The sequence below is a fragment of the Lolium rigidum genome, chromosome 4, assembly GCF_022539505.1.
Source record: "Lolium rigidum isolate FL_2022 chromosome 4, APGP_CSIRO_Lrig_0.1, whole genome shotgun sequence".
In the NCBI taxonomy this organism is placed as follows: domain Eukaryota; kingdom Viridiplantae; phylum Streptophyta; class Magnoliopsida; order Poales; family Poaceae; genus Lolium; species Lolium rigidum.
The window spans coordinates 10,515,851-10,530,575 of NC_061511.1; the positions used below are offsets into that span (position 1 = coordinate 10,515,851).

General features: G+C 40.8%; 1 protein-coding gene across 1 annotated transcript; it reads left to right on the forward strand.

The window, feature by feature from the left end:
- Positions 1-231: 231 nt before the first annotated feature.
- Positions 232-5,427, forward strand: LOC124708604. Its single transcript, XM_047240285.1, has 10 exons — positions 232-732; positions 1,323-1,442; positions 1,516-1,664; positions 2,166-2,435; positions 2,514-2,644; positions 2,972-3,089; positions 3,170-3,262; positions 3,334-3,411; positions 3,578-3,665; positions 5,081-5,427. The coding sequence occupies exons 1-10, from the start codon at positions 351-353 to the stop codon at positions 5,155-5,157; spliced, it is 1,506 nt and encodes a 501-aa protein (XP_047096241.1). The 5' UTR covers positions 232-350; the 3' UTR covers positions 5,158-5,427.
- The last annotated feature ends 9,298 nt before the right edge of the window (positions 5,428-14,725 follow it).

Here is a 14,725-nt window from a genome sequence, read left to right on the forward strand (position 1 = left end):
CCATACAGATGAACCAATACAAACATACTCCATCCGATCTTTTCTAATTTACTCGAATTTAAAGTTCCGAGTCAATTAAAAGAGACCTGAGGAAGTTTTTTTTTAATTTTCTTGCGTGGGGCCGGTGGACATTTTACTTGAAAAAAGAAAACTAAGCAGGAGGCAGCGAGGAGCGGTTTCCCCCAATCCCCATGCCTAAGAAAAAGGCAGCTTCCTTCTCTAGCGATCGCGGGCCTGTTCGCACCCTTCCACTTCGTTCGCCGTTACCTAGGGCAAGGGTTTGCTCCGTCGTCGCACCAGATCAAGCGCTCCCAAGAGACGGCGGAGAAATCCCTAGCCCCGTCGCCGGGATGATGACGGAATCGAGGGGGCAAGGGTCCAATCTACTCTTCGGCGAAGTTGCTCCGGAGAGCACTACCAGATCACCTTCACGCCTGCCGTCCGACTCAGGGTCGCCAGCGGCTTCGTCACCGCGTCAGAGCATGGAGGAAATGTCTGAATCGGACTCTGGGTCGGCGAGGGGGACGAAGAGGAAGAGGGTCACCGAGCCTAGGGATGGGGATTCGGCGGGCTCTGGTTCCGACTCCTCCGGCTCTCCATTCCGCAGGCCCAAGGCCCCCCTGATGCCCATCTGCACGGAGGAAGATGGCACCGTGCTCTACGGCTTCACTGACGACCAAGACGTCATGGACAGATACCACGATGATATGCAGAAATACATCAAGAAAAGGGGTAAGAGTGTGTTTGTCTGCTCAGTTTTTTTAATTAGCTTGATAATATTGCGGTCTTATAAATTGTGGTATTGCCAAAACTGCTGTATTTCTGTATTTTTCTAAAACTTGGTGCTGTACGACTGAAATAACAAATTTTATGTGTGTTGATGATTCTAGACATTACTGGCTTGTGTCGATCCGCTGGACTGCAGCAACTCACAGATGATCACCTTTCGTTTGTCCGGCTAATTTCCCTTTCATTGCATTCGTTCTTCCTCCCGTAAGCGCATGAGAGTGTCTTAAAACTAGAAGCTAGATGCCTAACTGACCAGCAGAATTGACAAGCAACTGGATTCATATGTTGGTTGAACCTACGATGGTGAATGTCTAATGCAACAACTAAATACAACGCTGCCAAACGCCTTATCATTTTCACTGAAACAATACAAAACTGAGATTTAGAAAACTGTAGTATCCATTTCCCAAACATTGAAATAATGTGGTTTGGACTACTTTTATTTTGAGAAAACTGGGCATATGTATATTGAGTGACACTCTTTCTGACCAAGTTCTTGTATTGCTCTCATGGATATGGATTTTTTTTTCTAGATCGTCACAAGCGGATGTTAACACTTGCACCGTCCAGTGTCACAGAGCGCCGCACTGTCAAGGAGACAGAGTCTGTTCTAAAGTCTGCTGAATCGGTTCTAAGCCTTTCAGCCTACCTGGGTACTCTACTTAGTCTTTATCCTAACCTGGTTTTATTGTTGCTATTTCTAAGCATGCTCTGTAACATGAGCAGATGGCAAGAGGATAAACCAGTGCACAGGGATTGTCGTTGAGATAGATGCATTTAAGAACTCCGCTATCATTCTCACCTCAGCATGGCTTTTCTGCACCAAGAAACCTTTGGATGATTGGACAAAAAAGGAGTACGCTACTGAGGCAAAGGTAAAATCTTAAAACAAATTGTGCAATTAAGTCATAGCATGATTGTTCAGATTACATATAAACCCACAATAGCAATGCACTTATGCGATTGAGATGTGAGATATGATCTAATGGAAAATCAACACATTTTGACGTCAATATGCCACTCAAGTTGTATTTTCTTATGACATGATTATGGGTACTAGTGCGGTGTGCTAATTGTTAGCTGGGAAATGCTATTGTCTTAACAGTATTTGCTTTGAGCTAATCATAGTCTGAGTCAATCTGCCTATGTTTTATGAACTGTGTAAAAAAGACCATTTGAAACTAAGACCGTCTGACCATTAGTTTCAAACTAAAAAAAGAAAACATTTCTGACTACCTCTTTTGTCTATTATTGGCAAATGTTTGACCTGGTCTATTTGACTCTTGGAGTCTTTTGAACACCAGTTTTGGAGTTCCTACATATAAATTCTGAACATGACTCTTGGATATTCAACTCTTTTAGTTAATTTTTTTCAGGTTAATGTTCATATGTTGGATGACTCAACTTTAGAATGTCGTTTGATGTTCTTCAGCGAGCACTATGAAATAGCCTTCTTTGAGATTAGTGGGGATATTTCATTGAAGGCTTTGTCATTGGAACGTAATGTGGAGTTAGGCCAGGATGTATTTCTATTGGCTAGAGATACAAATTTGAATCTGATTTATAAGCGAGACAAGGTGCAACTTGTAGATCCTTGTGAACATCAGCAAAATCACTATCAATTCCTCAACGGTCCAATTCCTCAGGTTATAGTCATCTTTTCTCTTCGGCTTAATTTTATTTAAATTTCAATTACCAAATCTCAAGTGTCATTCTGCATGCAGTGTGGAACTGGAGGTGGAGTGCTGGATGCTGGTGGAAAAATTGTAGGGATGCTATTCTATAAATTGCCTCTTGTTGCCTTCATTCCAAGCTCTCTTATTCTTAAATGTTCAACCATGTGGCAACATTTTAGGTAAGCGTTATTTTACTAAGCTTCATTTAGTATTGAAGTGATTGGAACTTTGATGCTTTTGCAATCTTTTGTAATGCTCTATTTATGTACCCATTAAATATCTTAATATAGCAAATATTGTAGTGTAAGTAAGTAATTAGTCATAATGTGAGTATCTTGTTTAGATGAAATAATGTATGTTGGGCTGACATAGAAAGGTAAAGAAAATAAATGTTGTGTCATCGCACTTTTTTGTGCTCCATTTTGCACTGGGGATAAATAGTAAATTCATATGTTGTAATCACATTCTTCAACTGAACTCAACAATTTAATGACTATTGTATGTAGGCAACTTGCTCGACCCCAGCTTGGCTTGAAGCTAAGGACATTAGCATTTCTAGATATTCCCCGTATTGAGTTGATGTCACGTAAATTCAGTATTTCCTCTGGTCTCATTGTTGGAGAGGTACACCTATCTGATTTAGCCCTTAATCTAAGCATATGTTATGCTGTAACCAAGATGTAACTCTTGCATATTGTTACCAGATTTCAGCGAAATGTGATGCTGAGAAGCTTGGCATTAGGGCAGGGGATATTATCTTTTCATGCCAAAAAGAGCGTGTTTCAAGTATTGTTCAGGTAAAATTCTAGTCCTTGTATGTATACATCTGTCACATTTTGTTTTACTTGGTTTTACCTGTTCATTTCAGCTGGAACATGTGTTGTTGGGTGTTGGTGAAAAACATCTTGAGAAAAGCAATGATCTCAGCTCTAAAGTTGAGGTTGAGGTCTGTTTCTATCCACATCCAGAAAATGCCCAAACCACTTGTGCATTTTCATTTGAAACTAACCTTTTGTTGATCTCATATGGAGTATAAATATTCTTTTGGTCTCTTACAAGTTATCATCACTTATAGATATCGAATAAAAATATTGCTCCTTTTGGCTTCGTAGATCGGTGTATTTCATGTGCGCAAACGCATACAGAGATTCATCACATTAAGAGTAGATTTGTCCAATCATCTTGAAGTATTTTACTCAGGTAATACATACCTCCTTTATCTTATTATAGATCGTATTACCATGCCTTGTTTGAATTTACTTATTTGCAATAAAAATTCTTAGTACATGGGGCAATATGCAAAAATAGCCCCACTTCATGATTGACGAGCTCATGGATCAGTCTAGGATCCATGATCTTGATGCAATGCGCAAAAAACTTTGGCACCTTGGTATCCAGGTGGGTAATGAAGCAATAAAGCTCCAGCCTGGATACCAAGGTGCCAAAGTATTTTGCTGAAGAAATACATTTATGCGAGGAGGGAAGGTTAAATGTCAAGCTGCATAAAGGATGTACATGAAGAGCTGGAGCATAAAGGATGCAATGCGCATAAAGGATGTACATGAAGAGCTGGAGCTTTATTGCTTCATTACCCGCCTGGATACCAAGGTGCCAAAGTTTTATGCGAGGAGGGAAGGCTAAAGTTTTTATGCGAGGAGGGAAGGCTAAATGTCAAACTGCAGGGGTACATAGGGGCGTAATACCCCCAAAGTTAACTACTCCCACCCATCCTTTTTATAGTCAAACAGAGGTTGTAGTTTATGTGAGGATTTTTCAGACAACTTAGCTTTACTATTCAGATCCCATTTCAAACGATCAGATTCCAGAAACAGATTGATATATTTGTTCATATGTAAAGGGATTGTATGGATGGACCTGACCCAGTTTGAAGAATTATGCAACAAGAACAGTCCCAGGGGCAGCTCTGTCCCTGGTTGGCTCAATTGGTTCATCCATCAGCTTCTTTTAGGGGATTGTAGGGATAGACCTGACACTGGTCAGCTCGGTTATGGAAGATGGCGTCTGACCTTAGCTCGGACGAGGAAAACCAAGCCATTGGTAGCAAAGGGTGGAGCCAGGGGCCGTCCCTCCCCCCTACGATTTATCTGATTTTGCCCTCCAAAATTGCGAGATATATACCCTAATACACCAGGACTATTCGGTAGAGCTTTGTCTCCTATGCTATGGTTGTACATCTCATGTTTTCTTGTCTATGCTAATCTGCTTATGAAATGGTCATTGGGTTCCAGTGTTGTGTATGTGATGGCAAGGTTCTAGTGCTGTTCAAAGTCTGAGTCAATCTATGTATGTTTTGTGATTTGTCTCTGGGAACTTAACGGGATATCTATAATCCTATTGTTCTACGGATCCTCCTTTCTGCTGTAAGTCCTTGCCAAACACGTGACCATCTCCAGCATTATGACTTCGTGGTCTTCTTGCCAGTCGCGTCACTGCATCCATCTTACTAGTGTCCGTAACAACTACAGCCTTTACATACCATTCCAAACTTTTGAATTTTTTAACACAACTCTTGGATATTCAACTGTGATGTCAAACGAAAAATGGATATATTGACAGGAATGTGCTGAACTAACTTCATGTTTCTTAAAATGCAGACGATGAAGATGCTAAGGCAGAAGGAAACACTGGAGAGGAAGGGCCCGCAGCAGCTGCATGTGAAGCAAAGCCATGAAGAATGTGGATGTGATCTCTATCCATGACTTCTTTGTAATGGTCATCAGATATTTAGCTAGACGCTACCTAGGATTTTTGCTGTATACTCTGAAGAATGGATCACTGCCCCTGGAGTAAGGAAGTAGATGTAGTGTTGGTATCTTTTGGATGGAACTTGCTAGATAGTGTTAGTTTTTTATGGTACTGTTCTGGATTCTGGATCATGCCCTAGTACTACAATTGCAAGCTGTTCTGGATTCTGTTAATTGGTCAGCATGTATGCATCTGGTTTTGAAAACGAAACTTGTAATACTTGCTATATTGCCGGAAAACCAAAACTGATCATGGGTGCATATGCACCTGATATGTATAAAACATATTTCAAAAAGTAAAAAAAATTAGGAAAAAAATTTAGCATGTAGAGGGACATGTTCTATGTGTACACGTAAAGTTTCACGTAAAACTAACAATTTTTGTACCCTGTGTAAAAAAGACAAATAATGCCTCGAGAAAGAGACTATTTTAACACCAAAAATTTGTCTTTTTAGTACAGGGCACAAAACATATCGGTTTTTGCTGAAACAACTTTGTGAACATGTAACATGTCAAGGCATACACGAGACATTTTTATTTTTATTTTTTTAACATTTGGAAATATGTTTAATATGCATTTCAAATAAAGGGTGCATATGCACCCGGGTGCAGAAACACCCTGTCCCTATATTGCTAATTGTTACTCTCTCCGTTCACTAATGTAAACCTTTTAGTTTTTTTTTTGTATATTCACCCATTTTGATCCATATCTAGTCTACTTTTAGTGTAAATCCACTCATTTTGGTATGTATCTAGTCGACTTTAAAATATCTAAACGCTCTTACATTAGTGAATAGAGGGAGTACTTCATTTTAGTGTTGTGGATGCTAACTCGCACTATTACTGAAGATTTTGTTTGTTACAATTTGGTTTGGATGGAGTGATTTATCTTTTTCTGTTGCCGAAATATTACATGTAGAATTGGTGATCTCGCACAACACCCTATCCACTCTCATCAAAATGAGTTCACCCCATCCGTGTGTCAAACTTTTGACCAACCCGTAAACTGGCTCGGCTCCACCCCATCCCTTTTTTGATCTCAAGCCAAGCACACATCCTAAGAGCCCAGTCGAAGTAACAACACAACAATTGTTTCTTCCTTCCATTTCCACTTACAAACCCAACTTTGCAGCTTGACAGGCCCCATAACCCCTTTCTGAAAAGGGCCAAGTTAGATGAGTATCATATTTATAATCCACATCCTGCTTCCAGATTTATTACCTGATTCGTTGTATCAATGAACCCAAGATGCCAACAAGCAAAGGTTGAAATCTTTCATGTTTGTAATTCCCAGGCCAGAAGGAAATCTAGCTGTAGACATAGGGCTTTGCTTTCCCTGCTCCTGTCCTTTCATTGTTTTTAGAATTGACCTGGCCCGGATGGGTTTACCTTCCTGTTTTACCAGAAATTCTGGGAAGTGATAAAAAAGGACTTGATCAATCTCTTTAGAGATTTTGATAACAATTCTGCTCATATGTATAGAATGAACTTTAGTCTGATCACTCTTATTCCTAAAGAGGCAGATGCAAAAACTTTGAAGAAATTTAGACCAATAGCCTTAACTAATTGTTGCTTTAAGATTTTCTCGAAGGCTTGTACTAATAAGTTGGGGAAATGTGCTGATAGGCTTATTTCCTCTAGTCAGACAGCGTTTATTAGGGGGAGGTATATACTTGAGAGTGTGGTTACAGCACATGAAATCGTCCACGATGTCCATCATAACAAAGAAGAAGGTTTGATTCTTAAACTAGATTACGAGAAGGCATATGACAAAGTGGACTTGTCCTTTTTAGAGGAGATGCTTAGACAAAGAGGCTTTAGCCAAAAATGGATAAAGAAAATTCATTTGCTAACGCATGGAGGGTCGGTCGGGATTAGGATCAATGACCAGAATAGCGATTTTTTCTTAACTGGAAAAGGCTTGCGGCAGGGAGATCCTATGTCCCCTATTCTCTACAATTTAATAGCGGATGTCTTTTCTAAAATGCTCACTAGAGCCGCGAATCAGGGGCTGGTTTCGGGTTTACTAACAAGATTCCGGCCTGGAGGTGTCCTCAGTTTACAATATGCTGACGACACGCTCTTGTTCCTGCAAAATAATATAGATGAAGCCTTGAACCTTAAATGGATCCTCTCTATGTTTGAACAAATGTCGGGAATGAGAATAAACTTTGAGAAATGTGATCTGGTTCCTATTAATGTTCCTGAGGATCAAATGAATATTTTATCTCAAGTCTTTGGCTGTAAAGTGAGTGCTTTCCCAATTAAGTACCTGGGTGTACCTCTACACTATGGAAAGTTAAGAAAAGAAGATTTGCAGCCGTTAATCGATAAAATTATCAAAAGGATAGGAGGTTGGCGAGGTAGACTGCTGTCCTATGCAGCTAGGATTGTTTTGATTAGATCTTGCTTAGCAAGTATTCCCACTTACTTGCTGTCTGCTGTTAAGTTTCCTAAGTGGGCCATTAGGGCTATTAACTCCCAGATGGCTCATTGTCTGTGGGATAACTACGAGGGGCATAATAAGTATCATTTAGCTAACTGGGATTTGGTAACCATGAAAAAAGAGTATGGTGGTTTGGGGATTCCGAACATCAGAGAAATGAACCTTTGCTTACTTGCTTCTTGGATTAGAAGATATAGCTTAGATGAGAACAAGTTATGGAAACAGATTGTGGATTTTAAGTACGACACTCAAAACCCGAACATTTTCAGCTGCCATGGAAACAATTTGTCTCCTTTTTGGAAAGGGGTCATGTGGGCAGCAAATGCTGCAAAAATTGGGTACAAATGGGTTGTTGGCTCTGGAACAAAAGTTAGATTTTGGGAAGACCAATGGTTTGGAGGCACTAGCCTTGCCATCCTTTTCTGGGATATTTATTTCATTTGTAACCAGCAGGGAGTGACGGTTAGAGATGTTTGGGATGGTGTAGACATCAAGCTCACCTTTAGGCGGGTTTTTGATGATAGTATGATGGAACAATGGGTCCAAATTGAGCAGATCATTAGAATGATTCGGTTCTCCGAAGTGGAAGATGCATTAGTGTGGGAATTACATAGCTCTGGTTTGTATACTTCGCAATCTCTATATGCAATGATTAACTTTAGAGGAATTACGCCGGTCTTTATTCCGGCTGTGTGGAGCCTTAATATTCCCCCTAGGGTACATGTCTTTTTATGGTTGCTATCCCACAACAAGTTGCTTACTAGAGATAACCTGTGTAAGCGTCAGGAAGTTTCAGATAAAACTTGCTTGCTATGCTCTGAAAATGAAAGTATTCAACACTTGTTCTTCTCCTGTGACATTGTGAGGTTATTGTGGCAAGATATAGCTAGCATTTTGGACAGTGTTATGGTAGTGGACTTTGAGAGTCTGGCCAGACTGTGGATTAGTAACAAAAGGAATGCTATGGTCAATTTGGTTAATGCTGCTTTACTTTGGACAATGTGGAAGTTTAGAAATGACATTCATTTTGGTCGATGCACTTGGTCTGGTTTGCAGGTGTTGTGGATTCGTTTGGTGAAAATGCTGAAAAGATGGATGCCTCTATGTCCAACAAGACATGCGGAGAAGCTGACTCTGTGTATTCGGAGGTTGGAACAGAGAGCAATGGCAGCCCCGGCGCTGCAAAACTGAAGAAACGGAGGGTGGTTCCAGGACCGCGGACTCCGGAAGTACAATGCCGTCGGGTGTTGAGCTGATAAATAGGCAGAAAAGAAACGGGAAGTGTAACCTGAAGGAGTTGTAGTGCTGTGTCTGTTACTATCAAAACTGTAGATGGTCTCCTGTTTCTTGTCTCGTTTTGGTGATGTGTGTGGTGCGTTAGGGCTTGTTGGTTCTAGCCAGTGAGGTAGCTGAGTTGAAGTGGCTGTGTGTTCTGAATTTGATACATTTCGTTTTTCACCTGAGAAATGGAATGGGGCGGAGAGCCTATGTTTCTAAAAAAACTAGCTTAAGTTTTTCTTTTTTTATTACTGGTATTTTGTAACACTTCTATGTCATCTTGGCGTTTCCTTCTAATGCAGACAACACATTTGGGCGCTTGTTTGAGCAAGAAAAAACCCTCCTCTGATACATAAGTCCCGATTTAGTTGAGTGGTACCTGTGTTTCCTTTGCTCACTGGTTACCTGTTAGGCAATTATTTTCCCAATCAAAACATACATAGGTTACTCACAGTATTTCTGCTTGTGAACATATGTGTATTTCCAACAATGTTAATTTTCTTAACGATATCTCTAAATGTTTTTACAATTTGGTATATATATTGTCTCGATGAAAGGGCACAACTGCGGTTTAGACCATGTCATCTTTGTCTTGTACATCCCTCTCCATCGATGTAGAGTCACAGTTATTTGCTCCATATTCCCATAACATCCCCAGATCACAACAATAAAATTCCTTAATTTCTGTGGATCGCAAGGAGTAGAATTACCAATATTTGAGTTGAGGAGTCTATTTTGCTTATCCTGCAATCACCATGTAGCCACCGAATCAAAATTATTGCTACTGTCATATAGAAAAAAAGTGGCTACTTGATCACAATCATGCCAGGCCACTTCACCTTAAATTCTGAAATATGAGTGGTAGATGGACTCTTTACCTGAACAGAAAACACAAGTCTTGTCATTCAGACAGCTCGTGCTTGCTTAGGTTGTTTGTAGTGATAACTTTGTTGTCTGTAGTGAATGCCGAATTGCAGTGTATAAGGTAATTAACAGAGAACACACCTGTACTATTCAATACCCATTTCAGACAATCAGATTCAGCCATATCAAAATATATTATACCACAGCTGCAAAAGTCTTGCATCAGAGAAACGCCTGAAGGCAAGTTTCTGATTGTTGCCATGCCATACCAAAGTAAAATCAGGCCCCAGAAATGTGGAGGCAAGTTGCATGGCCCAGTCCAAGTATCAGCACAAGATATTTTTTTCTTCCATCTCTTTCCAGCCACTCATAACCCAGTTTTGTAGCTTGACAATCTGAGCAGTGAAAAATATTAGGGCTGTGAGTATCATATTTCCAATCCAAAATTTACTTACATATTTTATTACCGTCTTCATTCTATCTATGAACCCAGAACAAGGAAAGTTAAGATATTTCATTTCCGTAATTTGCAAGCCACCTAAATTCTTCCTCCTATGTTTTCCTTACTCATTCCGCCAGAAAATAACTAGCCAACTAAGTATTAATAGCACCAATATAGTTTAGGTCTTGCGATGTCCTTTTCTACCTTTCCAAGTTTTATTTTTTTGTTTGTTCGTTTGTTTGTCTTACTGCTGTTCATTCTAAGTTGTGTTATATACTCATAGCTGTGATCTTTCTTGTACCAGTAGACTTGACTACAGGGGCATGCTACATTGCAGGTGATGGTACAAAACTATGGCATGCTAAAAACGTACTGACCCACTCATTAGTCTTGATGCATGGTGACCGTTGTTTTTGTTCAGGCTAAGACGTCTACGCTGATTTTGACGAAATCTGAAGTGCGGGCTAATTTCTCCTGCTTGATCATGTACCGCTCCCTTTCTGTTGCATACTTGAGTGCGAGTAGATTGATATGTTCCTTCATTTTACATGCACTGTGAATGCGTTTGTTGGATGGGGGATGATAGCAGTGACATCTTTGATGTATACTTGACTGTCGTGACTCAACATTGAGATGTGTCTTGATGTTCGCAATTGCGATGGTGCCTGTGTTGTTCAGGCTGAAAAGCTTGAGGTTAGGGATTCCAAATCATTTCCCCAACTTCCGTAGCAGAAAGACAAATTGACGAGATGCTTTTGATTTGCATCCCAACAGCAATCTGGATCCTGGAAGGCACACACCCGCATGGCAGTGAGTAAAAAGTGCTATGAAGACCAAGACGATTGTTGGTTTCCCTCGGAAAAAAAAAAACGAACTTTGGTTTGTACGGCCTGGCTCTACCAATACCTGCATTTTAAAAAAAAATAAAAAATACCTGCGTGGTTTAACGTATGTTGCCAAAGCAAATGAAGGCAGATGTGAACACTTGGGATTTGTTTGGTTCGCAGGGTTATAAAAGCACATTATCTTGTATTGCATCAAAGAAAATTAAGGCAGATGTGCACATGATCTGTTTGGTTCGTAGGATACTAAAAACATAAACATATGAATGGAATGTACATGCAAAACAAAACAAAGGATTAAAAACACTGGAATTCTGCCAACATGAATAAGAAAAAATATAGGATCTTTAATAAACATGGTCAAATCAAAGTCAGACACATGAGAAAGTATAACTATGATGTTATTATGCCACTGGATACATTAATATTGTCCTTCATGCGTAGGAATTTGAATAACGGGTCCAAAAGGATTGTAAAATTTTGAGTTTTTTTCTATAAAACTGAAATCAAAGGAATTTTTCCCGCGTTTTTCTTTTGCTCAATTCGTTTGAACAAAATGGATGAATAGTGTCATTGTAGGAAAATTTTATATCCATTGATAATGTTCGAAATCCTATTAGAGTACCAGCAACAAGGGAAAAGAAGGTGGGTACCAATTCAATAGAATGATTGCAAAGAGGATAATTCCCACAATTTGGCCATCCTCTTGACGTTGTAGACGTTCGGTTGTCCAAACTCAATTTGGAATGGTACGCCACAAGAATAGATTGCATTTGGGAGGGGCCCAATTCTTCCAAACAGAGATGTTCATTTTTTTTTGAAATAACCATATATATTTCATTGGACAATCTTTTTACAGAGATTACACATATGGTCAAATATGCATGTCAAGCAATTTTGCACAAGAAATCCCACAAGAAGTGAAATTACAATTTCACCCTTAGGAAAACCTGTGCTTCGCCGAAACATCGTCCATCGTCCTTCGCCGCCACCATGGTAGCACCGAAAAAAGAGGCGAATAGCCGCCATACCTAGATCTGGGAGAGCACCATCGCATTCAAAGATGCTTTTTGAGCCGATGAACCGGGCCGCCGCAAACGACGAACCCGAGACTTTGTGGCACTTCGGCCGGGGATCTTCCCCCTGGCCACCAAATCCCAACGCCATCAACTTCACCCGACATAGTCGAAGAAGAGAAACGCCGCCGCTTGCCGTCATCCACGCGCCCAACTGCAAGACGCGACACACAAATGCAGTAGTCGGCGCGACCAACACCCGCGAGAGTGCCGAACGCCAACCACCAGACACAAGTCTCACCAGATCCATAGACCAGCGAGACAACCAGGCCACCTGCCCCACGACGCTGCCGGTTAGAGCGACGCCGAGACGGAGGAAGAGAAGAGGCAAATTATTTCGACGCAGTCTCCTCCATAGAAGAAGCGCCTCAAGAAAACACTAGGCCAACCCACTACAGGCAAGAGCCGTCACTCCGGGTCCCCACCCCTGGCCTCCCGTCGCCGGAGCGGCCGACGGAGGAGGCAGGGACCGGCGAGTTGGCTGCTGTAGTTGGGGGCTGCACCGCCCAGTTTCCTTTGCCTGGAGCGGTTCCAAGGCAGCGAAACCGTTCGGTAACGAGGGGTCCGAACACAAAGATGTTCATTTGTGATCAAATGGTGCCAGTGAAGTGGGCCTTATAGGCCGAGGCCGAGGAGTAGGACCCGGAGGTAGTAAGCTTCACACAATAGAGTCGGTAGTGGATTAATCGAGTTGTAGTTGGTAGGTGATGGACTAAAGGCCCAATCATCATCCAGTGTTACGTTGCAGACACGACAATTCGTATTCTTGGAATGGGCAAAGATGGAGGGGCGATAAATTTGTTGTTGATCCCGTTGGCCCTATGGTCATGCCAAAAGGTGCATTCCTAACTAATAATGAATTAGGCAAGACTATGGTTCACCTGGGCGATCGGTCATCTGGGTGTGACTCACGCGTCGTGTTGTAGTCTCGATGGTGTGCCAACGTTCCTAGTTAGCTCCTCGCCTAACAAGAACCTCCTCCTTCGCTAGTTCCTCTCCTCTTATGTTGCCAGTCCTTCTCCTCATGTCCAAATTGAGCCATGGGGAATGTGTCCATGGTTGACCTAAGGTGTAGATTTGTATTAGAGCTAGCTCATGGGAGATGGTAGGTCGAGGGGAATGTCACGGCTGCTCTGGTTGACCTAAGGTGAATCAGGTTCATCGTCATCAAGCCCTGCCCGGCTAAGTTGAAGCTCCAACACAGGTTAGTTTTTCGCAAATATGTCGCTTGGTGTTTTTCGCATGTTGCAAATGTGTGCATTTTGCTGCAAACACACAAATGGGATGATGCAATGATTTTTATACTCCTGCTGCTAATGTTTCCTTGAACCGTTGCAAACATTGTCCTCCATGTTACGTACATGTGCTCATTTTTATCCCAGAAATTTGTGTGACATGTGGGGGTTTCAAGCAACCGGTAGGGATATGATACGTGTTCTTTTTTTTGCTGCATAGGTGTTTTGAAAATGTTGCGATGCTTTTTTTTGGATAGTTTTGAACCAACCAATGGATGAAATGCTGCAACCACTCTACAATAGTACAACATTTTGCTGCGCGGACGGGGTATGATGTATGTTGTATGGATCGGACCGGCGAGATTTCTAGTTTTACAAGATAGTTGCGGAGGTAGACGACTTTCCCCTATCATCGGGATAACGCTGAATTCTTGTTGCTCCTTTTTCGTCAGATTTGTACTAAAAAGAAGTACCAACCTACCTCACCACCAGACCAGGCACATTAGAGTAATGCTAAAATAGGGAGAGAATTTGCTGTGATAGTTTTGCCCTTATTTTAGCAACAACGTATTAGATCATACACAAATTGTTAATAAAAAATTTCCAACTGGATGATTAGTAATAGTAGATGTATTTTGGCCCCAATCCTTTATTTATCATCGGTGTAATGTTATTCGTAATTGTTTGCTACTCCCTTCGATCATGTTTAATCAACGCCAAACACTGCACAACGTCGGTACAATCCGCGTCAATTAAACATGATGAGAGGTAGTAATTCATATGTTTTGGCACCATTCCATGAATGATTAGCGATAATTGATGCTAATCATAGTTATGCACTCGAATGACTGCTGTATCATTCTCTAATTTTACTAGTACTAGGAAATCATAGATTTTATTACCCACCAGCCACAACAGAATCGCTGGCTAAATTAGGGCTTCTTTGATTCGTATAATTGGAAAATCATAAGAATAGAAAAAATATAGGATTAAAATTTCATGCCTAGTTGAATTCTATAGGAAGATAAGTTCTCTTTGATTGTGCCAAATAAATTTTCCATAATATTTCTATAGAATATATTCTTATAAATCAAACAAGTAGTGTAGAAAAATATCTCATAAAATTTAAATTCTACACAATTTCTATTACAAATCCTACGAATAAAGGAACCATTTAGAGCATGCATGTACAACGCAAATTCTTAATTAGGAGCGCTAGGATTTGAATCCCAGATGATGGGCAGTTGTGACGAGTAATCCTGGCTATGGGCGCCTATTTAAACGCGTGGACGCGAAGTTTTGCGCTAGGCG

What these genes read in the sequence shown, in the direction of transcription:
- LOC124708604 (XM_047240285.1), top strand. Translation starts at nt 351, where the DNA reads ATGATGACGGAATCGAGGGGGCAAGGGTCCAATCTACTCTTCGGCGAA. An exon ending in AAGCCTTTCAGCCTACCTGG is followed by an intron (nt 1,443 to 1,515) that starts GTACTCTACTTA and finishes TAACATGAGCAG; the next exon opens with ATGGCAAGAGGATAAACCAG. An exon ending in GTGTTTCAAGTATTGTTCAG is followed by an intron (nt 3,263 to 3,333) that starts GTAAAATTCTAG and finishes TGTTCATTTCAG; the next exon opens with CTGGAACATGTGTTGTTGGG.